This window comes from Rutilus rutilus (genome assembly GCF_951802725.1).
Source record: "Rutilus rutilus genome assembly, chromosome: 3".
NCBI classification, from domain to species: Eukaryota; Metazoa; Chordata; class Actinopteri; order Cypriniformes; family Leuciscidae; genus Rutilus; species Rutilus rutilus.
Genome location: NC_140211.1, coordinates 36824190 through 36849361, shown reverse-complemented (window position 1 = coordinate 36849361; position 25172 = coordinate 36824190). Strand labels below are relative to the sequence as shown.

General features: G+C 38.4%; 1 protein-coding gene across 1 annotated transcript in view; it reads right to left on the bottom strand.

The window, feature by feature from the left end:
- The window catches only part of arap2 (ArfGAP with RhoGAP domain, ankyrin repeat and PH domain 2), a 105337-nt gene that overhangs the window by 45943 nt on the left and 34222 nt on the right, over positions 1–25172 (bottom strand). Inside the window, exons 8-11 of the mRNA XM_084404133.1 lie at positions 23978–24098; positions 19095–19273; positions 10957–11063; positions 3573–3772 (exon numbers count right to left, since the gene is read on the bottom strand). Of these exons, the coding sequence (XP_084260259.1) occupies positions 3573–3772; positions 10957–11063; positions 19095–19273; positions 23978–24098 (607 nt within the window). The remainder of the gene's footprint in view (positions 1–3572; positions 3773–10956; positions 11064–19094; positions 19274–23977; positions 24099–25172) is intronic.

Here is a 25172-nt window from a genome sequence, read left to right as displayed (position 1 = left end):
TTGTGCTGTTTAATATATTTTTTTGGAATACTTTTTTCAGGATTCATTGATGAGTAAAACGTTAACAGCATTTATTCATAAAAACAGCATTTATTCAAAATAAAAACATTTCTGACAATATAAATCGTTACCATCACCTTTTATCAATTTAACGCATTCTTGTTGAATTAAAGTACTAATATCTTTAAAAAAAAATAGTTATTGTTCCCAAACTTTTGAACGGTAGTGCATATTGTTACAAAAGATTTCTATTCTAAATAAATACAGTTCTTTTTAACTTTTTATTCATCAAATAATCCTGAAAAAAGTATCTCAGGTTATAAAAAAAAATATTAAGCAGCACAACTGTTTCCAACATTGATCATAAATCATCATATTAGAATGATTTCTGAAGGATCATAAGACACCAAAGACTGGAGTACTTGCTGATGAAAATTCAGCTTTGCATCACAAAAATAAATTACATTTTAAAGTATATTAAAAAAGAGAACCATTATTTTAAATTGTAATAATATTTCATAATATTACAGTTTTTTTTTTATTTTTTATTAACTGCAGGCTTGATGAGCATAAGAGACTTCTTTCAAAAACATTAAAAATAGTAATGTTTCCAAACTTTTGACTGGTACTGTATAAGAGGTTACGCTACATTAACACATACTCCCGTTTAAAAATATGAGTTGTTGTTTTCCACGCTTCTGAAATGCCATAATTCATAATCGGCCCATTCGTGACACCATGATTTTCCTTTAAGTGCCCCTCAGCATACATATGTAAATCAAGGGGGTGTGCTCTGAACAACTCATGTCTTTTCATCAATCACACAAGCAATATTACTGTTGAGTCAGACTATTGGAAAAGCATAGCTGCAGTTTATTTTTAAAGACTTGCCTGAGTGATTGAACGAGAATGTTTTTGTTTGTTTGTCTCATTTCACAAAGGACACTTTTCTTAACTACGTTCAACATGCTGCTGGTTTTTCTAAATATCTTGAATTGAAAGCAATGACAGTGCCAAGCATTTTGTCCTCAGAGGCAATCGTCGTGGCTGCATTGTTTCATTTTAATTTGACTCGGGGCTCAAGAACATACAGGCATCAAAACACACGTCACACATGCTGTGGAGGAGTGTGAGGATATGGTGTGATTAAGTTTGCCAATCGCAGCAGTGGTCGTTAACTCGTGTTTCGTCCCTTGAAATGAAGTGTTGGTGAGGGAGAGTGAAAATTTGTACAAATATTTCAACTTTTTTTGTTAGCCAACTTCATAAGCTAACCTCCAGAAACACAATATAAAGATCTGAAAGTGCATTTCATAGCCCCTTTAATTAAATGGTCAATTACAGTATGTAAAACTAACATGTACAGATGCTAAAACTTCTTGTTAACTTAAGCTGTCCTGCTTAACCTTAAAAATAAGTATGACTTCACACTAAATGGTATAAAGCAACGACTCGTATGACACGAATACAGACAGAGTCACACTCATTATAAATTTCATCGTATCCGTTCCAGGCACTCTTTTCTCCAGCCTGCCACAGCTATAATTGCAAATGAAAGGCGCGAAAAAGCCATTAATTGCTAATGAATCATAAGTAATTAATTGTGTTTGTTGGTCTGCTCTGCGCATATATTTCGCTGAACTCCAGGCACTGTCGTAGATGTTGTTTATGCAAGAAACAGATGAATTAAACATGGCAGGGAGAAACACATATTTGAATATGGAGTGTGTGATTTTCCGGCATAATTAGCAACATTTTAGAGTACCAGTTTGCCATCAAAGATCATTAGAGAGCCGACAGGACTAAAGATGCTTTGTGTACGTGTGTGTGTGTGTGTGTGTATTAAGGACACTCGCTAAGGGTTTTATAGTGCCATTTAAGAAAACTTCCAAGACATGAAACGTTTGCGTCAACAAAATCTTATTAAAAGCATCAAAAGAAAATAAAAACCATCAGAAAGGTGGAAAAATTTCTCTGTTACTTTATTTGAAACTATTAAAAAGAAAGGAAGAGTGGAAAATGTGCATACCGAGTGTTTCTATGGTAACCACAGTCTAACTTGAGGAATGTCTCTAATCACAGAGTTCGATTTAAAAGAGCTTATTGCAATTACACGTGTAAAGAAACAGACAAACCTGAATAAATGTCACACAGCCAGAGATGCTGATTGATATCGGAGTGTGTTAGAGGATGAGAGACGGGGTAAAAAAAAGACAGAAGTGGATAGGGGAAAAAAAGGAGAAAAAAAAGTGGCAGGAACGTTAGATAAGTATCACAAATGTGAAGATGGATCATGAGAAAGAGAAATCACTTCACCTGTCTCTCTCTTTCACACTCTCTGTCTCCGACCAAAGACAATTTGCTCTCATTTAATCGTTAGCCGTTCGTTATATTCCCAGTATCGCACTTTCACTCGCCTAATTGTCGGCGGCAGAAGCGCAGCTAATTAAAGTGTCTGTGCCACAGATTCCATGAAGGCTGTGGTGCACATTTAGGGAAAGTGTCTCCCCACTCGATGGCTTATTTAGCAGCCATTTGCACACAGCCAGTGTTTCCTCCTATATCGTGACCTAATGCAACATTAAATGACTGCATATCTGAAATAATGAGTTAATGTATGGTGTCAGAGGGTGGTCAGAATAATCTAAGTAAAGGCAATTATATCAGGAAAAAGAGCTGAGGGACAGAGGAGAGATGGAGTAAGATTGAGATTAAATATATTCAGTGGATGAGGCAAGAAGCAGTGGCATACTGTATAAATATGCGTGTGTATGTGGTACCTTACTATACAAAAAAAAGTGCAAAAAAAATGCTATGAAGAGCATTTAGTCTGTGACTGTAAAGTACAACAAAGGGGCAAATATAAATATTTAAGTAATTTTCTATGATGTAACGCTATTTCCTAAATCACACGTGTTGTGACAAGTTTACATTGACAAGCAATTTGTATGGTCACAACCAGTGAGAAGATGTTTAATATTTACTGTCCAATTAAACTACCGTTCAAAAGTCTGGGGTCAGTAAGACTTTCAAAGAAATCTCTTATGCTACAAATAGAGTAAAACAGTAATATTGTGAAATATTATTACAATTTTAAATAAAAGAACTCTTCTTTTTTAATATATTATAAAATGTCATTTATTCCTGTTATCAAACGTGAATTTTCAGCATCATTACGCCAGTCTTCAGTGTCACATTATCCTTCAGAAATCATTCTAATATGCTGATTGGCGCGCAATAAATATTTTTTTGTGGGAACTGTAAAATATTTTTGGTAACAATTTCAGTCTTTACTGTTCAATTTATTGTCTTGGCTAAATAAAACTATTAATTTATTTGCAAAAAAAAAAAAGAAGCATTTGAATGGTAGTGTACATGGAGTGAAATTTTGGACCAATGAGATTTTCACAGTGGGTGGAACTACACAGTGCAATACTGTAGAAACCAAGTGAACTTTTACTGCTTGATGCTTTAGAACACTGTGTGTGCGTGCGTGTGCATTGTGTGTTTCATGTTCCATTGTTCTTGTGTTTGTTCTTGATCTTTTCTGTGTGTTCATAATTGATTCTCACCAGCACAATTCTTGCAGATGACCACACACAGGTTGACGGAGGCCCATTCCGGCTCAGGGGCCTGGCAATCGGCACACTTCCTGTTGGACTTGTTGAACCAAACCTTCTCCAGCACCTCATAATTGCACAAAGTTTCTACGATGGACTCCTGAACTGCCTCTATCCATTCCTCTCGCTCACGCTCCGACTCCACTGTGAAACTGACACAAATGATACAAAATTCTCACATATACTTAATCAGGTTGATTACACATTCAGTATTACAGTACATGATTTAAAATCCCCCTGTGGTGAAAATCAAGTTTTTAATGTTCTTTATATGTCTATGTGGTGTTTTTAATATGCTTTAAGACAAGCCATGTGCAAATTCATCAGTCAACACCATTGCTGAGTATTTTCTCCTTAAAACTGCAGTTTACCAAAGACCATCTCAAAAACACTGTTTGAAATCGCCACAAACATGTTGTAACCAATCCTGTCAACGTGTGGGTGGGCTTTAGCATATCACCATTACTATGCTGCGACGCAGGGGATTCTCAAGAGAAGCCATGTTATCTTGGTATATTTTCCTATTGGTTTGATAAATCGGGTACATTTAGCAATATAGCGGGTGAATTATGTATATGATGTATATTACAATGTTATGATGAACGATATGCCTTTTTCCAATGACGTTCTAAGTTGTTCAAAGCGTTGTATTTCAGTATTTTTAGAAGGCAGCTGTCTGACTCTGAGATGGTGAATAGGAACATAGTTTGTGTAACATTATTAACACGTTATTAGCTGTTTTGATAATGTAGTCAGGCCAAATGATAATCATATCAATTACCATTATGTGTCTGACGTAGAGAGCAATACATAAAAACAATTTACCATTCTGATACATCAACTTGTAGATAATATAAATTCACTCTTCCACTTCTTCTGAATCAGTTTCTGGTTTTAACACATATGGCTGAATCAAACCAGTATTGGCCATCATGTACAGTTTACTACAGTAAAGTTGACCGAGTGGATCAGGTATTCTGAGCTGGTGTGAGTGAGTGGAGGCGGGAACTAATATGCATATTCACGGATCTGCATGTACTAAATGAAGCAAGGGTGTAGAGTTACATTCAAGCTATTTTAAGGCATGAAGAAATTACTGGCTACATGAGGACTTTAAAATGCATACAGTATATGGCTACATTCACACTGCAGATAAAAGTGGCCCAAATCAGATTTTTGTGAATAAGCTCTGATTTTTTTTATAACAATGTGAACAGCTCAAACCACATGGAATCTGATCTTTTTATTCTGATTTGGGCCACTTCCATATGTGGTCCTAAATTAGGCTACGTTCACACTGCGAGCCACAATTCCGATTTATTGCTCAGATCAGATTTTTTTTTTGTATTGCTGTTCACATCGTTCTTTTAAATGGAGCCAATATCAGATTCCAGTGTGAACAGATTACTATATGCGCAAAAGAACAATAAAAAGACGTCACGCAGCACGCTGTCATACGGAAGCAAACACGGAGGACATTAAAGTAAGTGATTACGCGTTTATTTATAGTATGATCTGCCAGGCAATATAAAAAACAAAAACAAGGATGCAACAAAAAGAAAGAGTTTTTAAACATTTAAGATACAAGCCCTCATGTTTTGCTTGTATATAGAGCTGTCACTGTATGTGACACACTGTACTTATTACTGTACTTATGAGTTCTGACACATCACTGTCCTTCTTCCATTGACTACCCTTCGCAACTGTCTTGATAACGTCGGATATGTAAAACCTTTCAAGTGACACCCATGAGCATAGAAATGTGACAAACGTTGCTCTAGAGTTACGTAAAAGTTGAATGAATTCCGATATGACTGTTCAGACTGAGGTCGCATTGCAAAACATCTGACCTGTATCGGATTTAGTACAACATATGGTACTTGCACAAATCGGAATTGAAAAGATCAGATTCCATTTGGTTTGTGTGCTGTTCACACTGTCATGAAAAAGATCTGAGTCACATGTGAGCAAAATAATCAGATTTGGGCCACATTTACCTGCAGTCTGAACATAGCCTCAGATACAGGTCAGAATGTTTTGCAATGCAACCTCAGTCTGAACAATCATACCGGAATTCATGTGCCTCTTTCTTTCTTTCTTTTTTTTCTTTTTTTACACATCACTCCAAATATTCTACATATCGATAGTTCTTTGAATAAAAAAGACAGCAGCAAAGTTAGTCAGTGGAGTGATGCTGAGCTGTTATTCTCATAAGTATTATGGTGACAGCCTTATAAAATAAAACTTGAGGAAAAACTGTATGAGAAAAACGTTGCTCTCTTTCTCCTCATCCTCATCTGTGTTCTCCTTTTTGCCTGCGCACAAATTGGCTGGCTTCCGCTAGGCACATAACCTAATAAATGAACGCCTAAATACTGACTTCAGTAACCTCCGTGTTTACTTCCGTATGACAATGTGCCGCGTGCCGTCATTGAATTCGTTCTTGAGGGTCAGTTCAGGACGGTAACCAGTTCACACTTGAATCTGATATTGGCCACATTTAAAAGATAATGGTGAACAGGCGAACAAAACAATCAGACTTGAGCAGTAAATCAGAATTGAGCATTAAGGCTTGCAGTGTGGACGTAGCCTTAGTGTGCACAAAAGTGCCATTAAAGCTTTGCAATCATTTGCAATTGATATATAGCTCTGAAAAGTGTGTAGTCACATTTACTGCTGTTATGAGATAATCCAGTCATTTCAATAGAAATCCATGCAATCAGGAATTCTGAGTGAGGGCAAATGATTGCCCTACACAGATTTTGAATCGGGTTAATTTGGTCAGACAACCCAGACAGCAACATGGTGTCGGCCCAGATCCGGCCCACATCTGGGCCGTGTGAAATCCACGTATACCAGATGTGGGTCGGATCCAGGCCAATACTATGTTGCTGTCTGGGAAGAGACAATTGAGCTTTTTTTCATGGACAATAAAAGTACAGCAACCTGTATGACTGATTTTCTTCTGTGGAACAGAAAAGAGAGGAGAAATTCTAAAGACTATGGCTCTTGGCCACTCTTTTAAATGGAGACTAAAGCTTTTTATAAAAGTATCATAAATATAGTCGAAACTTCGTATAAATTACATTATAGTCGAAATATAGTCTATATAAATTCAAACTTCACAAATCAAACTGGTCCAGTTCTGCAACGTTTACATCTCACTGAAGGGAATCATGACTTCAGAAGAGTTGGATTAGAGCGCACAAGTTATATAGACCATTTAAATAGACCATTTATAAGCTTGAAAGCTTCAGTCCCCATTCACTGTGATTGCATGGAAAAGAGAGATTAGCACATTTCTCAGAATTTCTTCTTTTTTGTTCCACAGAAGCAAGAAAGAACTAAAGGTTTGGATGAGTAAATGAATGATAGAATCCACATTGCTCGGTAAACTATACTTTTAATCTGGTATTGTCAAATTTTAAGATGGAGCCTGAAATCCCTAACAAACAGCTCTCTAAGGACTGACTCAAATATGGGGAGTCTGTGTATGTGTAAACAAAATATGTTATGATATATACAATACAGAGTATTAATTATAATTATTTTCATTGTAAATATTGCATAGTATATTAATTGTATTATTAAAAATAATATCCAAAGTTATACTAGTTAAATTTCATCCTGACCAAAAACCCAACTCAGGTCAAGTAGCAGACAAATAACAATAACGAACACCCCTTTTTAAACGTTCATTATAGCATTATGATTGGCAGTGATGAGGCAGTGCAGCCTAATTGTAAAAACCAGCAGTAGCTCTGAATCTGCTTTCCATTTCCATTATGGCCCCCTCTGCACCCATTATTTTAAATGAGCACAGAGACCTTGATATGTCATTTCTGAGAAAAAATTCCAATTATTTTGCCAACAACTAATACTAAATAGTCATCCAGCCTCACATCGCTCAACGTTTAGAACGCAACTACAAACAGATCAATATCCTGTCCTGTCCACAAAAACAAAGATAAAAGATAAAGAGCAAAAATCTTTAACAGTGCGCACCAGCCAAATAAAGAGAGCGATAGCTTTTCATTGTTTGTTGTGTTTCTTTTTTTTTAGCCAGGGAACTGCATCGGCCATAAAAGGATCATTAAAAAACAAACACGAAAACATCTCATCGATTAGGCCTCCGCAAATGGCTGCTTTGTTGGAAACATCAGCTTGCGTGGGGTCACAGGTGAGCGATGCCTGTACTGTACAGCTGTTATAACAGAGCTGATGTTTATAAAGAAAAAAAAGAACAAGAGAGGAAGAAAAAACAGATCAATACTGAGTGTGCTTCAGATGAATAGTATCAGAGTGGCAGGACAGTCATAATGAGAGAATGGCTGCTAGAAAATAACAGCAGGCAACAAACTCTGAAAAAAGGCTCAAAAAGGAGAAATCGAGTTTCCTCTGCCTTTAATAAATCTCACACTGTCCACCTATGCAAGCATTCAATTCCATATATATATATATACACACACAGGCAAAAAAGTTTCAACAGTTTGACACTAATCTTTTTGCGAACTTCAACGGTTTAATCCATATTTTATTTTGGTTGGTGCAATCACTAATACTAAGAAGTAAGAATGCTCTAATGAATCAAGGCAAAAGTTTCACCTCTCATGGAATTTTTTTTTTACAAACTAGATATTGGGAGGAGATATGTAAGAGAACTATAATAGTAATTAGAAAGGTTTTTGTGGGTTTAGCTAAAACAATTCAGGAACAAAACAATACAGTTCCAGATCCAGTTGTGTTTAAATACTATGAATGCATTCTAGGATTTCTGCAGGAATTGCTCAGAAAATGTATTTTTCATAGCTAGTATTTTCTATAAGGTATTTAAATGTATTTTCATCTTTGTGATATGATTAACTGAAAAATAAGCCATAGATATTTCTCACTTAAAAAAAATGAATGTGATTTGAACAGTAAATAAATATTCTAACAATAAATTAAAGTTGGCATGAAACAGAAGTTGCGATCATCTTTTCTTACCTATTGTGACATTTATCCAAGTAAAAAAGCTTCTTTCAAAGAAGATTGGGACTTGATTTTGTCCATCAAGAATTGATTGGATCATTGGATCAGTGTGGTTTGCTATAGAGTGCATTAATGCCCATCCCCTTTTTTAGAAATATTTTTCCATTCACTTCTCCCATAGGGATTTTTTTAAAAGTCTAAAAAAGAACCAAACCAACCACCTACAAGGTGAATCATAACCTTACAAACTTTGATTTGAAAAATAGAAAGCTACAAGACTGTGTGCTTAACGGCTTTAGTGAGAGGAAATAACTACAAATATGAAACTATTCATTCAAAAAAGTTGATTATATATAACAAATATATTGTATTGCAAAAACAGCGAATACAAGTTTTCCCTTCTGAGAGCGAAGGGAAGTAAACTCAATTACGTTATTTGAGGTGTTTCATGGGAGTGGGTGAGCAAGCTAATGAGCTCTTTGCATTTAGCCTGTTTCGACTTTTGTACAGCATCATGGGTAATGTATTATTTTCTTTTTTTACCACAAATTCCACTGTTAAACAATTATAAAAAATAAATAAAAAAAAAGTTTAAATAATGTGGGCTGATTGCTTCAACAGAAGCAAATACCATTAACAACCTCATAGCTCACAGTAGGACTATATTTAACGGTTTATAAGTTGTGTAAAAAAGCATGTGTTAAACCAGACGCTAATTTGTGCTGCTCCTGGTAGAGTTGGTCATTATGGAAATGATCCGCTGCATCAGTGTTCATTAATTTGCTCGTCGTCAGTAAATCATGCGCAAAACTTTCGTCTCCCATCAGAGATTTTATGGGATTGCGCTATCACGCTAATTTGCCCTGTTTAGTAAATCTGGCCATTAATATTCTTTCTATGTTGTGTGAGGACTCTTCAGCATGTTCTTGAACTTAGGATTGAAGGATGCCCAATCTAAGGTAATGTAGAGATGGTGAGAATTTCGTCCAAAAGTAAACTGCCTGACTCAGGGGACTCAAAACATCCTTTCATAATTCCTACCAAGACTTAAGTTCTCAACAACTCATTTTCTAAGTTTCTCTGAAATCTCTTTTGATCCACCCATGCTGCACTTCAACACAAACAGTTGTGAGGAGCAGATCAACAAAAGTTTTAAAATGGCAAGATAAGTCAATCCCACACTTAAAGGTGGTATCAGTGATTTCACGCCCAAAAATATTTTTATCACATTCAACTAATCTTTCCTAACGATCCGCTAGCTGCCCGCCCCAAAAGCATGCCGTCAAAAAAACGCGTCTCTGTAGGCAGCCTAGGCTCTGAGATCTGCACACAAAAACAAGTGGTTTAGCCAAACACTCAAAACCAAAACAAATAGTGTTCCAACCAATCACCGACAGGGGGGGGGGGGGGGGTGTTGTGAGGTTTTGTGCAAGTGCACGGCTGCACGCGAAGTCAGAGCTGAAGAAGAAGCTGGCTCAAAACCCCCCCCCTGTCGGTGATTGGTTGGAACACTATTTGTTTTGGTTTTGAGTGTTTGGCTAAACCACTTGTTTTTGTGTGCAGATCTCAGAGCCTAGGCTTCCTACAGTGACGCGGTTTTTTGACGGCATGCTTATGGGGCGGGCAGCTAGCGGATCGTTAGGAAAGATTAGATGAATGTGATAAAAATATTTTTGGGCCTGAAATCACTGATACCACCTTTAAACAGTTAGTACAATATGACTATGCTCAAACAATAGTGAGTTGCCTTGCTGTATAATGTCATGGGGAACTCTGTTAAAGTTCATTCAAAAATAGCTCTACTCATCAAAACACGCTAAAGAGACTCAACTAATGCTCTTAGCTGATTCCAACATCATCTGACATGGCTATGTCTCAATATAAAAAAAATATTATATAAAAACAACATTGATATGCACAAAATTGAAACACAAGTGTACGATACAGCACATGCAACAATGCAATGTTTTTGTGTAGTTTATTTTCCAAATAACCATTCTGCAAATTATGAAAGAATATGAAATATGAAAAAGATTATGTAATTAGAAACTGTTTTTGAAATTAAGAGCATCTTTGAACGCATAATCTGAAGTCATTTGTGTAAATAAATGTATAATTACACTAAGAACACTTAATCCTCCAAGTCTAACCTTGAGTGAAGCTTTGATGTATATATATATATTTTTTTTTAAGCATAAAGTGATATTAAGGAAGTCCAGGTAGAGGCTTAACTCTGTTTGGAGGTCATCTGCAATCTGTTTAAATCCATCTACTGTTCAATTTATGCTAATATTGTATTTTGATAAGAGATGTTCTTACTCTCTGGCCTTATGCTAATACAGTTTATAATAACTTAGTAGTTTACCAGAAGGATTTGAAAGGTGTAGTGATCTCAAATCCTTTCCTCTCAACCGGTTTCACACACGCAGCCGTCAGGTCCACTGCAGCGATGGCCAGCCCTGCATTAAAATCCTGTGAACAACCAGCATAATATCAAAATAAGATCTTTATAAAACACTACATTTTTCATATCCACATATATGATCAGGAACAAAAATAAAGAAATAAACATATTAGAGCAAATGAAGCAGATAAGCAACTGCCATATTGAACAATCCAACATATTCACAAGCTGAAGCTACCTATAAAACGCAAGGAAACTGTTGTGTGAGAAGGGTCAAGGAGAGCACAGAACAGACACAGAGTCACTGGAGGGTGAATACCTGCTGATTCATTGATCAGCGTCTGAATGAATGACAAAGTTTATTTCACACAAGAACAAGCAGAAAATACACAACAAACTTTATTTACAGACTTTACCGAATACTTCAAGGACAACAGCAATATAAAGACCTCAAGGGGACAAGAAGAAAGGAGATGACAATAGTCTAAGGCTACGGTATCGACCCTCAAGCATTTAAAGCGGCAGACGACAAACCTGCAGCGAGCATAGAGCGTCAACGTTCGTTGTTGTGGATGCTAATATAGTTATAATTAGTTATCTTCATTGTTATCGCTCTTGGTGTGATCGGGCCTTAAGACATGTTTGTCTAGTTTTCTTTGGGGTTTTGCAGGGGACCCTTTTAAGTGAACCAAGCCAAAATCGAAAATAGCAACTTGACAGCTGTAATGCCAAACCAGCAGAGGGAGCCCTCACCTGAGTACTGACTGTGTTCCACTCCCTCTGCTTCTTCTGCACTCATTTCCTGTTTGACTGCTATTTAACCAGAGACCATTCTTGTACTCATTGCGAAGTATTGCCAGTTTACCTGCCTTACCGAGCGTTATTTCCTGTTTATCCTGCCGTCTACTGTGTATGATTCTGCCTGGTTCACTGTTTTGGGATTTTCTGGATTATCCCCTTTGTTTTGGTTGCCTGATCAGACTGATGTTTTTGCTCACTCTTGCCTTTTGGAATTCCCCTTTGTATGTTGAAAGATCTGACTGCTACCTTGGTTTCGACCCTCTGCCTGCCTTATCGTATTTGTTTGCGGAAACTGTCTTTAATAAACTTCCGCACATGGATTCTCACTCAGCCTCAGCGTCCTCGTTACAACAGCAGAGTGGAAGAGATCAGCATTTGGCATTTTCGATAATGACTTCATTTGTGATTTGAGTGTCATGAAAGCCAGTTGATGACACAATTTTCACTATAAAGCAAATGATCTGTGAAAGGTGAACTCGATTGGACTCACCAAATGTAGTCATTAATATGTGATTCCACAGCATTTAAAAGACACACATTTTTACTCACAAAAATTATGCAAATTGATCATCAAAGAATCATCATAGAAGTTGCATTCAAGATCCACCTGGCTAAAGAACCTGAGGGGGTTCAACAGGATGATTTTTTTCAAAGTAAAGGCCCTTCACACCAAGAATGATAACTATATTAGAGTCCACAATAACTGCTGCTTTAAATTTTCAAGCTCTTTAACGTTGATGGATTCTGACTGAGTGCCAATGTTTTAATGAATAATCAGTAAAAAAAAAAAAACATTCTGAAAGTGATCACACTGACATCGTTAATGTGTATTTAAAACGTTATGGTTATAGTTCTCGTCCTTGGTGGCCTTAAGACTCTTAGATAAGAATTGAGAATTTCTGAAATATGTCTTATAGAAATGAATGAACTTCGGACTGCATCATGAGTTGAGTCATCTTTGATGAGAGAGTCTACCACCTCTGTCACGTGTAATTAAAAGGAAAACTCCCTCAGAGAGACTCAAAAGTAGTGACACATGCCTTATCTAGTAATAGAGAGTCTGGTGTGAACAGGTGTGAGTAGTTAGAGGTAAAGAGAGAGAGAGAGAGAGTGATACTGACACAACCGCAGTGAGGTCATGACCAGAGAATATCACAAATGCTATTAAACGGACACATTACTCATAATACACTCAACAACAAGTCTTTCTTTTCTGTATACTTATTTTACACAAAAACTTTGACATTTCTTGCCTTTTTTTGTACATTAAAAACAACCCCCAGTCTTTTATTTCAGAACCCTAAGGCTCCGTTATAAACCAAAGCCCCTTTCACACAGCGCATTGAACCCGGGAAATTGCCGGCAAATTGCCGGAACGCCTTCTGTGTGAACGCAAACACGACCCGGGTTTAATGCCGGGATCGATGCCGGGTTGGGGACCTAGTAACATTGCCGTGTTCAGTCCCGGGACGCGCGCTGTGTGAACAAAAGCCGTAATAATGCCGTGTCGTAGTGATGACGCTGAAGCCGGGATCGTTCGCCAGCTGTGAAACGGTACTAAATGCGCAATTTTATGATCGAATCAGAGAAATAAATGCACAAGCGTGGTTTCGCAGCTCATAAGCAAACTGAAGACGCTGCTGAGACATTACAAGTCACATCGATGTCACGTGTCTTTCCGGGACATACACGGGTTGTGTGTGAACGCGCTCTCTGATTCCGGAAAATCACTGGCAGTGTGAATGAACCAAAATCAAATGAACCCGGGTCAAATCCCGGGTCACTTTATCCGTGTTTTTTCCGGAATCTCTGTGTGAAAGGGGCTCAAGTGAGATGCCTTGGTCATTGCCTCACGTGCAGCTGCCTTCTCAAGAAGCGAGAAGGAAATCAAATCGGACAAGTGACATAAATGACAATTTGGAAAGTTCTGTATAGACGGAAACTCAAAAAGTATTGATAAAATTGGTTAAGACATATTATATTTATTTTGTATGAGACATTTCATCTTTTTCTATGTTGGATAGATTTTTTTCCACTGAGCTCATTGCAACAGGATTGCCTTTTCTATCAAGGATACATGTGATGAGGTCTTTCTAAAAACTTTTCACAAATAGAGTGGATTGCATGTGGTTACAGGGGTTACATTGGGCAGAACAGAGTTTTACCACCCTAGATTCAAAAAAAAAGAAAAAAAAATGATTGACAGTTTGTTGGTCAATCCATTATGCGTGTATGTGCTCCAATTTTTCTTTATTCCAGTATACACGCATTCTTAATGTTGCATGGCCCTGGTTTAAAAACAGCATAACATTACGGAACAGGGTTCTTGAGATGTTATTGTCAAAGCTGAACTACTTTAAACTTGATACGGTGTATTAAAATTGCAGCACTTGTGTCGAGAGCTGAATAGTTAACACTCAAACAGCAAGACTCAATGCAATGACCAAATATAAAAACAATAAAAATAAAAAAACAGCTCAGACGGAACATTGCCTATGTGAACAGCTTCTTAATCTTTTTTTTGTTTGTTAAAAAAGGATTTTTTGCTCAGCTAGTAAAGACACCTCAGTGCTTATAGCACAAATGATTTGATCACAGATATGTGTGAAATCAGTTGTCAAATTTCAACTTTCATCCACAGCGTACTCTCCATTTCAGAAAAATGAAATTAGATTAAATGCAAATGACAGATTGTGAGCGTGCAGTTCCGAGTTCGCTTGGGCCGTGCGCTCTTTCATCCGCGTGATACGTCGTATGTGCTGAGCATGGTGTTTAGATCCCGACACTTCTGTCTAGTTCGGTTTCGGTTCATTGTCGGGGTTCAGGCATTCATGCTCCATGTTTTGTCTCTTGTTGTGAGTGCACGGGTTAGTGTTCGTTCTTTCACTCACGCGCTTTCATCTCGTGTGTTTTGTAGAGCGCATGCTTTATGTTTTCATTGGCCAGGAGTTCTTGTGTTGTCTTGTTCTGTGTAGAATATGGCTTGTGTTTGTATTGGTCGCATTTCATGTTGTCATATTTAGTGTGGACACGCAGTCGGTTTTGTAGGGCTTGTGATTGTGTTCACTGGCCATGTGCTCTTATTTTTGTCATGTTTGGTGTGAGTACATGGCTTGTCATGTTTGTTTCTATGTGCTCTCCTGTCGATTGTCTTATGCTGCATTCACACCATGTCGTAATTACCGTAGTCTCATGATGACAGCATGTGATGTTACATTCGGAGATGTGACTGGGAATTATGCGTTTCTATGGCACCACTATCAACTCCTAAATGAATCCTGAGCGATCAGATGATACAGTGGTCATGTGGTACAAGTAAGAGCTCTCAGACAATTCCCATCTTACAAGCTGTAAGGTCTGTTGGAAATCGGCTGCGGCTAACATACTGCGTTTACATACTTTACCACAGCTAAAGTGAAATAAATGCAATATTTCTCAAATACACAGACTTTTCAAAGACATTTTCATTCAATGCTTTATATACTGCTTAATACAGCATCTGTTTGTACAAGAATAAAGTTCAGCATAAGCCTATACTATCAATGAAGTGGGGTCTATGTTTTTTTGTCAGTTTTATTTTGATAAACATGACACAATATAACATTGCGACTACATGAAAAAATATGTTTCTGTTATAAAAAACTAATTTGTGAGCATTAGTAAAACTGAAGGTGTGAGAATAAACACGAAACACACGTGATCGTTGTCATGCGGTGGATTCGGCCAGTCGTGGAACAGCTGTGTCGTCATCAGAGCTCGTGCATGTCGGTAATTACGATAATATGGCATGAACGCACCTTTAACCCCTCCCTTTTAGTTACCTGGTTATATTTGCCCCACCTGCTGTCTCTCATTAACCTCCTTAATTTATTCTTAATAATGTGTTTTCAGTCCTATGCCAGTTCTTGTCAAATGTATCTATCGTGTAGGGGTGAAACGATACACGTATTCGAATTGAACTGTTGAATTCGTTGGACCATTTTTTTCTGCCGACCAAAATGTTGTTAGCAGTCGCACTGGCGCTACCACCACAACGCTGCCCAACATCAAATAGCAAACGGAATGAAAGCGGAATGAAACTGCGCCTAAAATCTTTGCTTCAACAGACTGTTTATCAGTTTGGACCGATGTCAGTGCAGCGTGAGCAGATCTTTATCAAGCGACACTGTTACAGCGCAAAGAGAACCAGTAAAGAAAGCATTTGAATTCGCCACAGAAGTCATAACATCGCTGCGAGATCTAGTGAGAAACATTCAAATTTCTCAGTTATTAACCATAGATCTCTATTAGATCAAACAGTGCTGACGTGGAAACCAGGAGAAACATTGTGCCGTGAATGAACTAGTTATAGGCTTTAAGTCCACAAATCAGCAACATTCACCATGGATTTAATATAGTAACACCAACTGTAACCATGGAAGTTTGGCAGGAATAGTAAAATGCTTTCAAGTAGGCCTACGGCACACATCTTTTCCCAGTACTTCAAAACTCAAATATTGTCATATTTAAATGTTATTTTTTAATGTGATGACCAAAACATTATTTGTTCATCCTTCAAAGATTACCCCATTATAAAACTAAAAGTTTCAAGATGTAGGAAAACTCACACTTAAAGACATTCAATTACCATTGTAATCAGTAGGTGGCTGCCATTTCCACTCCCAAATATAAATTTTTTGATCGTTTTACTTTTGAATTATTATTTCGACATTATGAATAAAATTGCTGCCCTCAAATGTTAATCTGGAGCCTTGCAAACTTAAAATAAAACTGAAATGAATAAAAAAAATCTTTGTTTATAACTACAGGCAGTTTTTGTTTTTGTTTTATATGCTACTAAGAAGACACCCCAGAAGATGGGTCAACTATAGCTCCATCATTGTTCAAGTAAAAAAAAAGATCATACTTTATGATGTTAGTTTTTAATAAATGAAAAAAAAAAATTCAATCAAGGCAATTTCTCTGGCATTTCTTTCTTTTTGCTGTATCGAAAACGTACCGAACCGTCTCACCACTGTATCGTATCGAACCGAACCGAACCGTGAATTTTGTGAACCGTTACACCCCTACTACTGTGTCCTGCCATACCTGCCTTGTCGTGTCCAGCCCTGTCTTGCCCATTGCCTGTCTCTTTTTCCCCTACGGGGTAGTTTTTGTTTGTTTTGTTTTATTTAATAATAAGCCCATTGTTCCCTGCATCTGCTTTCTCGCCTCATCCCTTCCTGAAACCTGACAAAATGAATGCATCTCTAATAAACATATAATGACAAACCTTCTACAACAAGCAAAACAGAAAATTGTAAACCCCTAAGCTAACATACTTTTCAACAAAACATATTTTTGGTTTCACTTCATTTTGATGGCCCCTTTAACACATTCTGTTAACTAAGTCACGTTGCACCTACATGTCAATTAACTCGCATTAGAATTTTCGTAGAGTATTAGTAGACTGGTAGGGTTAGTGTTAGAATAAGTTGACGTACTTGGAAAAGTTATACTTACAGTCAGTATTGAGGGAGCATCACAATAAAGATTTAGCAGATTATAAGCAGACAGTCTACTAAAACTCTAATGAGAGTTAGTTGACATGTTGTTTAAATTTTTTTTACTTATAGTTAACAGAATGTTAAAAAGGGACTATCAAAATAAAGTGTTACCATATTTTTAGACTACCATATAATACAGTCTCATTGGGAGCTCAGGCTGAAATTCAAGAATTTCCTCAGACATCTTCTAATTGTCCTTTTAAACCTTAAACGTTAGCCATCAGAGACCCCGCAAAGTGACATTCCAGCACCAACGTGCTTCGTATTTTTGTGTTCTTTGTTTTGGAGCAAATAGTTTAAGTAAGAAAATCAAAAATCGATGTAGCACTAAACTGTAGTAGCATCACGTGATTTGGGCTTGCCTGTTAGGTTGGCTTTCATTACCTTGGGGAAACATCATGGCCCGACCTCAGAGGAGAAAAGGGCAGCACACTTCATCCTCTCCAAGACAGGAAGGGGGGAAAAAACCAGCGTCCTGGGCAGCTCGTTCATCTTGTTAAATTAAATACTCCACTTCACTGAACATGAACCGAGCTACCCACCACCGCACCTTTTTCCTCTCTCTCTATGTCTCCTTCTCTCCATCTTGATGCTCCTTTGTGTTTTCTTCATCCCTCAACAGTCACTGCTGTCTTCACCTCCCTCTGTTATCCCTCCGTTCTTGTCTCTCTGCCCAGTTCCTCATTCATTCCCTCTTTCCCTCACTCCTTTACTTTTGCCCCATGCCACCTTTTCCTCCACTCCCTCCCGTTTATCTCACCACTTGTCGGAGTGGTTGCCACAGAGGGGATTTAATGCAAAAACAATACAATCAATTTCCATTTTCACTGCTCTCTTTCTCTTTCCCCCTTCCGCATGCTAAATCGCCTGACGAAAAACAATTTCCTTGCAGAATGAAGACAAAGATGTTTGCTCGTGCTAATAAGGAAAATAATGAAAGACAAACAGAGATGATAAAGTGTGTGTGCCGCCTATTCACACAGAATAACCTTCTCTGCTTAATCTCATTTAAAACTGAGACCAATTGGGTATAGATCACATACATCTGCATGCGAGGTGCCATGGCTTGCGTGTGCATTGTAATAACTACACTCTCAGCATATGGGCTCATTCACATAGGAAAGAGAACAAAACACACATCCTAATACTTTTAAATGTGTGAAAGTTTCAGTTATCTTACTACAATGACATAACAGTATCTAATTATATCACAAACAAAGGGGGAATAAGAAAAAAATGGATGGATGGATGGATGGATGGATGGATGGATGGATGGATGGATGGATGGATGGATGGATGGATGGATGGATGGATGGATGGATGGATGGATGGATGGATGGATGGATGGATGGATGGATGGATGGATGGATGGATGGATGGATGGATGGATGGATGGATGGATGGATGGATGGATTGGATGGATTGGATGGATGGATGGATGGGATGGATGGATGGGATGGATGGGATGGAATGGATGGGATGGATGGATGGGATGGATGGATGGGATGGATGGATGGGATGGATGGATGGATGGGATGGATGGATGGGATGGATGGATGGGATGGATGGATGGGATGGATGGATGGGATGGATGGATGGATGGATGGATGGATGGATGGATGGATGGATGGATGGATGGATGGATGGATGGATGGATGGATGGATGGATGGGATCCCCCCCCCCCCCCCCCCCCCCCCCCCCCCCCCCCCCCCAAAAAAAAAAACAACAACAAAAAGGATATATAGATCTACCTGGTCTGTTTTACAGAGTCTGAAGCTGGTTCCCATGAGGCTGAGGTAGACTCTTCCTTTGAGGCCGCGCAGCTCAACGTAGCCACTCTTGTTTGTGTTATTTTTGCGAGGCTGACGGGAAATGGAGGACTGGGAGCTCACTGCAGACTGGAGAACCTCTAGCCAATCCTGACGTTCTCCTTAGAGGGAAGACAGAAGATGGAGGGAGGTAAGAAGTGGTGAGCGTAACTGTGGAGGAACGCTGCATTCTGTTTGATGTATGTTGGTGAACGCGCAGGTACGTGCTGTGCCACGGGAATAAAAGGGAAGGAAAAAGTGTCTAATATTATTGTTATACTTTATAAACTTTTAAATCTGCAAACAAAGCAGGTATGCAAAAGCCCTTGTGTCTTATTGTATTGCGTCTGCCTCTGTGTTTGTGTGTGTGCTTGTGAGATGGGGGAAGGAAGCCTGAGAGGGTTCTCTTGTGCTGTTTAAATAGGGCTACAGGGGCTTGCACAAATTCGTTGCAAGCACACACACTAGCCAAAAAACATTAACAGCTGGATACTCTTATCCTCTGCAGGTCTACAGCACCTGCCACATTAAGAGAGAGAGAGAGAGAGAGAGAGAGAGAGAGAGAGAGAGAGAGAGAGAGAGAGAGAGAGAGAGAGAGAGAGAGAGAGCAGGATCTCATTTCAATAAAGGTGAGTATTTCTGCGTACAATGTCTTTGAGACAAAACTAAAATTTTGCTAGTAGTCAGCAAAAGAGTTTTTAGGCGCAATGTAAGTGTTAGTGCATCAGATATATAACCATATTTGACTACTTAACTTAAGTTCAGTTCTATTTTATGATTATGAAAACAAATGTTTGATTCAGTATTGACACTCATATGTGCATATGTGCTAGGAACTAAAGCCACCTAAGAGAGGTACATTTTGGCAATATTGCTCTTTACTTGCCTCGCTCACATATCTCATTCTGTATTCCTCACATTGCACAAGAAAAGGAAGACTGGAATACAAACCTGTAATAATGAAAAAAAGTAACAGCTTTCCCCACACTTTATTGGACTGACATGTGTAAAGTATTTTTTGCCAGACTGCTGTCAGAGAGTTTTACTCATAGGTGATAATTAAATAACACCAAAGAGTGCAGATCATTTTACTTTTGTTAAACATTACACCTGGGTTTGATTTATGAATATGATTTAATCCATTACAAAAAATTTCTCCATTTACTGATAAACGTCAGCTAGAAGGCTGTGTGTGTGTGTGTATCAAGGTCAAAGTTTGGCTGGTTAGCAAGTCAGTAAGAAGTTAATACTTTTATTCAGAAAGGATGCATTAAATTAATTAAAATTGACAGTAAAGACATTTATAATTTTATATTTATAAAACTGTAATAATATTTCACAACATTCCTGTAATTAATATAAAATAAATGCAACCTTAAAACTTTTTTAAACAGTGGAGTATCGTGAAATCGTGACACACTTTAGTTAAGGGTCCAATTCTCACAATGAATTAGTTGCTTATTAGCATGCATATTACTAGTTTATTAGTACTTATAAACACATATTAATGATTTATTCTGCATGACCATATTCTACATCCCTTAATCCTACCCAATACATAAACTTAACAACTATCTTACTAATTATTAATAAGCAGTAATTGGGAGTTTATTGAGGCAAAAGTCATAGTTAGTTAATAGTGAGAATTGGACCCTAATCTAAAGTGTGACCGAAATCGTTTAAGCTGTTTTTCCACAGTTGGGCCAAATCGTTCTCGTTGCTTAACTCTTCCATTCAGTGCTGATCCGGCCCAGCAGGTACGGATATGATTTAATTTTCCAATGTGGAGCTGATAACAGAGCTCTTTGGAATGTAATACAAATGCGTCAATCATTGCCTTGGCAATGCAAGATTTTACAGATGGAATGAGATGTAAATAGCAACTGCATTATGGAGGATTATCAGATTTTTCTGTTAATTTTATTATTAACGTGTGTTTATTCGCTCAAATAGCGCTCTGCCAGCTACAGAGAAACTGGTAGCCAGGCAACAGACAAGTGACCAATCCTGAGTGGCAACGTCACTACACGCATCCTACTGGCACGGTTCAGCACGGCTGGTTAGAGAATTCCGGGCCGCGAACGGCCGAACCAAGCTCAAGTGGAAATATAACAAACCGTTCCTTACTGTTATAAGAACTGTTCGGCCCAACGGTGGAAAAGCAGATTTGGTTTCAGATAACTGGATAAAAACAACTTGACAGGAGAACTGAAAAGCCATGTGTTGCCATGAGAAAAGATTGCAGATTATATAGACTTTCTTAATAAAACAAACGGTTTCATTTTACAGCCCCAGTTATCACTGAGAGTGACCATGGCTTCAATAAAACCTCACCGAAAGTTACAAACTGCACTTTGTGGTTCTCTATAAAGTCTGAAACCTCGAAAATTGGTGGCTGTGAAAGATATTCTTTCCCTTTCTCCATGAAAACATTGTTATTCACAAAATATTACACTCTCTCTGAAAAAAAGAGGCCTGCACAGTTGAAGACTGCCCCAGAAAGAGTGGATGTCATGAATGTTTTCACACACTCTTGTGCATCTAAATGATTCCCAATGTGCTGCTCGATCGCTAACACTAATTCTCATTCTTATCTTTTGTGCTCATCCCATGACCACCCACTTCCAGCTCTTTCATTCACTCACTCATTCTCTCTCTCCTCCTCTCGTGTTTATCTTAAGATTGATGACTCTTTCAGACTGCTATAAAGCTGTTTAAAGATGCATGAGCAGATCGGACCAGTGCTCTCTCTCTCTGTCTCTGAATTCTTCTTATGGTGGAAAGTACAGTTAAATGCATGCCTAAACTGACTTCCCTCAGAGTAATTCACTTACAATGGGTCAAAGGTCATTACACAAGAGTTGGGTAGAATGGAGGTACTGAGGAGACCATTATTTGTTGATATTCTAGGACACTATGGCACACAGCAGTGCTATTAGCCACAGATTTACCACAGTAATTGAGATGCGGAAAGCAAAAGGCCATGTCAATAACATGGTAATTGACTGTCTCATGGTGAACCCCTCACCCTTGCACTGTTGCTTTTACTGCAAGGTTTCTGAAATGTTAAATAATCTCACCAGTCTGAATGGCCTTGAGAAAGTCAAGTTGCTTCATTTACAAATAATGACAAATCAAATGTATCATGCTTAGGTTTACAGATATTCAGTGACATACATATTTAAGAGAGGTCAACTACATTTTGAGGCCTCTGTAGGAGAAAATTCCTTTAAAGAGGCAATATTATAATGTTTTTGGGGTATAGAACAGGTTTTCATTCCTGAATGTTACAAAAACACATTATTTTTCACATAATCTGTAAGAAACGCTCTGTTTAGTTCCGGTCTCAATGAAGCCCCTTCTTCCGAAAACTCGCAGCGCACATGCAGAGAGAGGTGCATTTCAGACAGTGCTCGAACACCGAATTGATTCCTCTTTGCCTTTCCTTGCCCTTGAAAGGACACATAAACACAAAATGATGTCAAAATACCCGTCTCGGCAAGTATTCTCTCATGTATGTCATAAGTGAAACGGAATTGAGAAAGAAACGGATGTTTGTCAGTCTTAAGCCCGGGACACACCAAACTGATGCCAAAGAACTAGCGCTGATGAAAGCCGACTGTGTTGTCGCCTCGTATTGCCTGCGTCAGGGGGAAAAGCTGCACTTGAACACACCGAGAGAACTACTGTCGACTGTCAGCTAGAATGCGCGTTCTACGCCTGCGTGTAAATGAGACAACTGTCTACTTCTGAAGATATATTCATCTATATTCGTCCTTCAAAAAGTGAAACCGACGCTGCAGGCTGCAGATACACAAATAGGGTGACCAGACGTCCCGAAAAATTCCCTTCACAGTCCCGAAATCTAAGCTGTTGTCCCGAATCCCGAATCCGGCCCTAATTGTCCCGAAAATTATACTAAAGCAAAATCTTGTGTAGTTATTGTCTGATAAAACATTAAAAACTGTCCGTGGAGGTTGAGTCCAGCCCCCGCCGGCTGCTCATTGGCTGCAGCATCTTTTTGTTTCTTTTTTTGAAGTTCTACAAAGATACCGTATAGGCGAGAATGAGCACAAGTTGCAGCAGCCGCGAGGACCGTGAATGTGCACGCAGCCAGTCGTAAAGGAGTGATTAATTGGTCGCGGCACTGTGTGCAAAAAAATACTTAATCTCGTGCACTGACTTGTTCACTAAGCTGAACAGCCAATCAGAGTTCCTTCCTTCACCGACGGACCGACGCCGATTCAACATGTCGAATCGGCCGGAAAAAAAAGCAGACAAGGACCAATTTCTGCCTAGAAAACTAAGTCGGCCGACACTTTAAAATGGCCAAAAAAATATATATATATATTTGCTGATCCAAAAAATGATCCGACCAGTGGCTCAAAAAACGTAAATGATCCGTACCGTGATTTTTGTGATCCGTTCCACCACTACTTCAAGCGTGTTTTGGAAATGTCACGTGCATTACCATAACCGCATTAACACACGACTAACACAGCGCAACCAGGCCTCGCCTGGTTATTAAGAAAATATCACATAAAATATGCAGGCAATGGTGTGGCAACAATATGCACCACCAGGGTGTTTACTGTACATATTAAATCTAAAGCTATCATCATTGTCTCGGTTGTTTCAGCTTCTCCTTAAGTCTGGCTTCTCTCTCTCTATCTCTATCTCTATCTCTCTCTCTCATTGGGTGTGCTGTGAAAGATCTCCTCAGAGCATCTTATCTTATAGCAGAGATGATAAAAGTGAATTGGTTTAAAAAGGATTAGTGAAAGGGGGTCGAAACGTGAGATAGACAAAAAAGCAAAGAGGCTCACCTTCTTTCTCTGCCCGAAACACAAAGATTCTTACAGAGGTGACCACCTCAAACTTATTTTCACCCAGAGCGCGAACTTGTTTAACTGCTGAAATAGGTATCAGGCCCTTCGAGTACATCTCCTGCAAAGAATGAGGGAGACAGAAAAATTATTCAAAGCACAAAGTGCGTATGAACAGACAAACTACCAGTCAAATAATTAGACACACTTGACAACATTTTTGTCCCTCACGATCTTAAAAACCTATGTAATGGATTATCAAACAAATGAAAACAAAAATAAAAACACTGAAACAAACCAAAAATGAAACGAAACAAAACAAAAAACATGTTTGGATGCACTGGATCAAATAGTGAAGGAAAACCCTTCTGCTTAAAGAACATTTCATAAGTCACACCTCATGAATGTGGTTGGTGTATTCAAATACTTTTTCAATCATTTTTTTGTTATTAAATAATTGACGAGTTCACTAATATTCTAAAATGCAACGCAAATGAATAATAATAATAATAATAATAATAATGAATGAAAACCATCATGTCTCAACGCTTTTGGCTGGTAGTGTGCGAACATTGCAACATCACTTTCATACATTGTTTCCAACAGAAAGCTTAATCTAGCCATAATACATCTGCTTTCTGTAAAATAAAAAGAAATAAACGACAAAAGAAAAGATGGATTGAGTCAAGCACACACTCACACACTCAAGCAGGCCTGATTCCTAATACCAGTCCCCAGCTAACAGGCTTGGCACTCCAGTATTTATAGTCTGATGTTTTGTGGGAAGAGATGAGGGAAACAGAGCTAGTTGTTTAGAGAAAGGAGTGTTTGGTCTCTCTGTGTGCTTCAAACCAACATAAGCCTCCAAAGCAGCAATAGAGCTCTGTGAGACCTCCTTTAGTCTACAGAACTCATACACAGCACTCCAGCCGCTCTAAAACAGCAGACTGTGATGGATAGAAAAGGGCAAATGCTGTGGAGAACTGAAAATGAAGTGAGAGAATGAGAGGGAGACAAGAGCGGTTTCAAAACCCAATGAGCTGCCTACGCAAGGAGCATTTTAGGCAACATAGGTGACAAGTCTGTTCTAAAAGGTAGACATCTTCATTGAGCGACCTTGTTTTAGCCGAATACTAATGTAGCGTTGCATAGATCTTTACGTGAAGGTGGCAATCCCAGTATGCACTGTGATGAG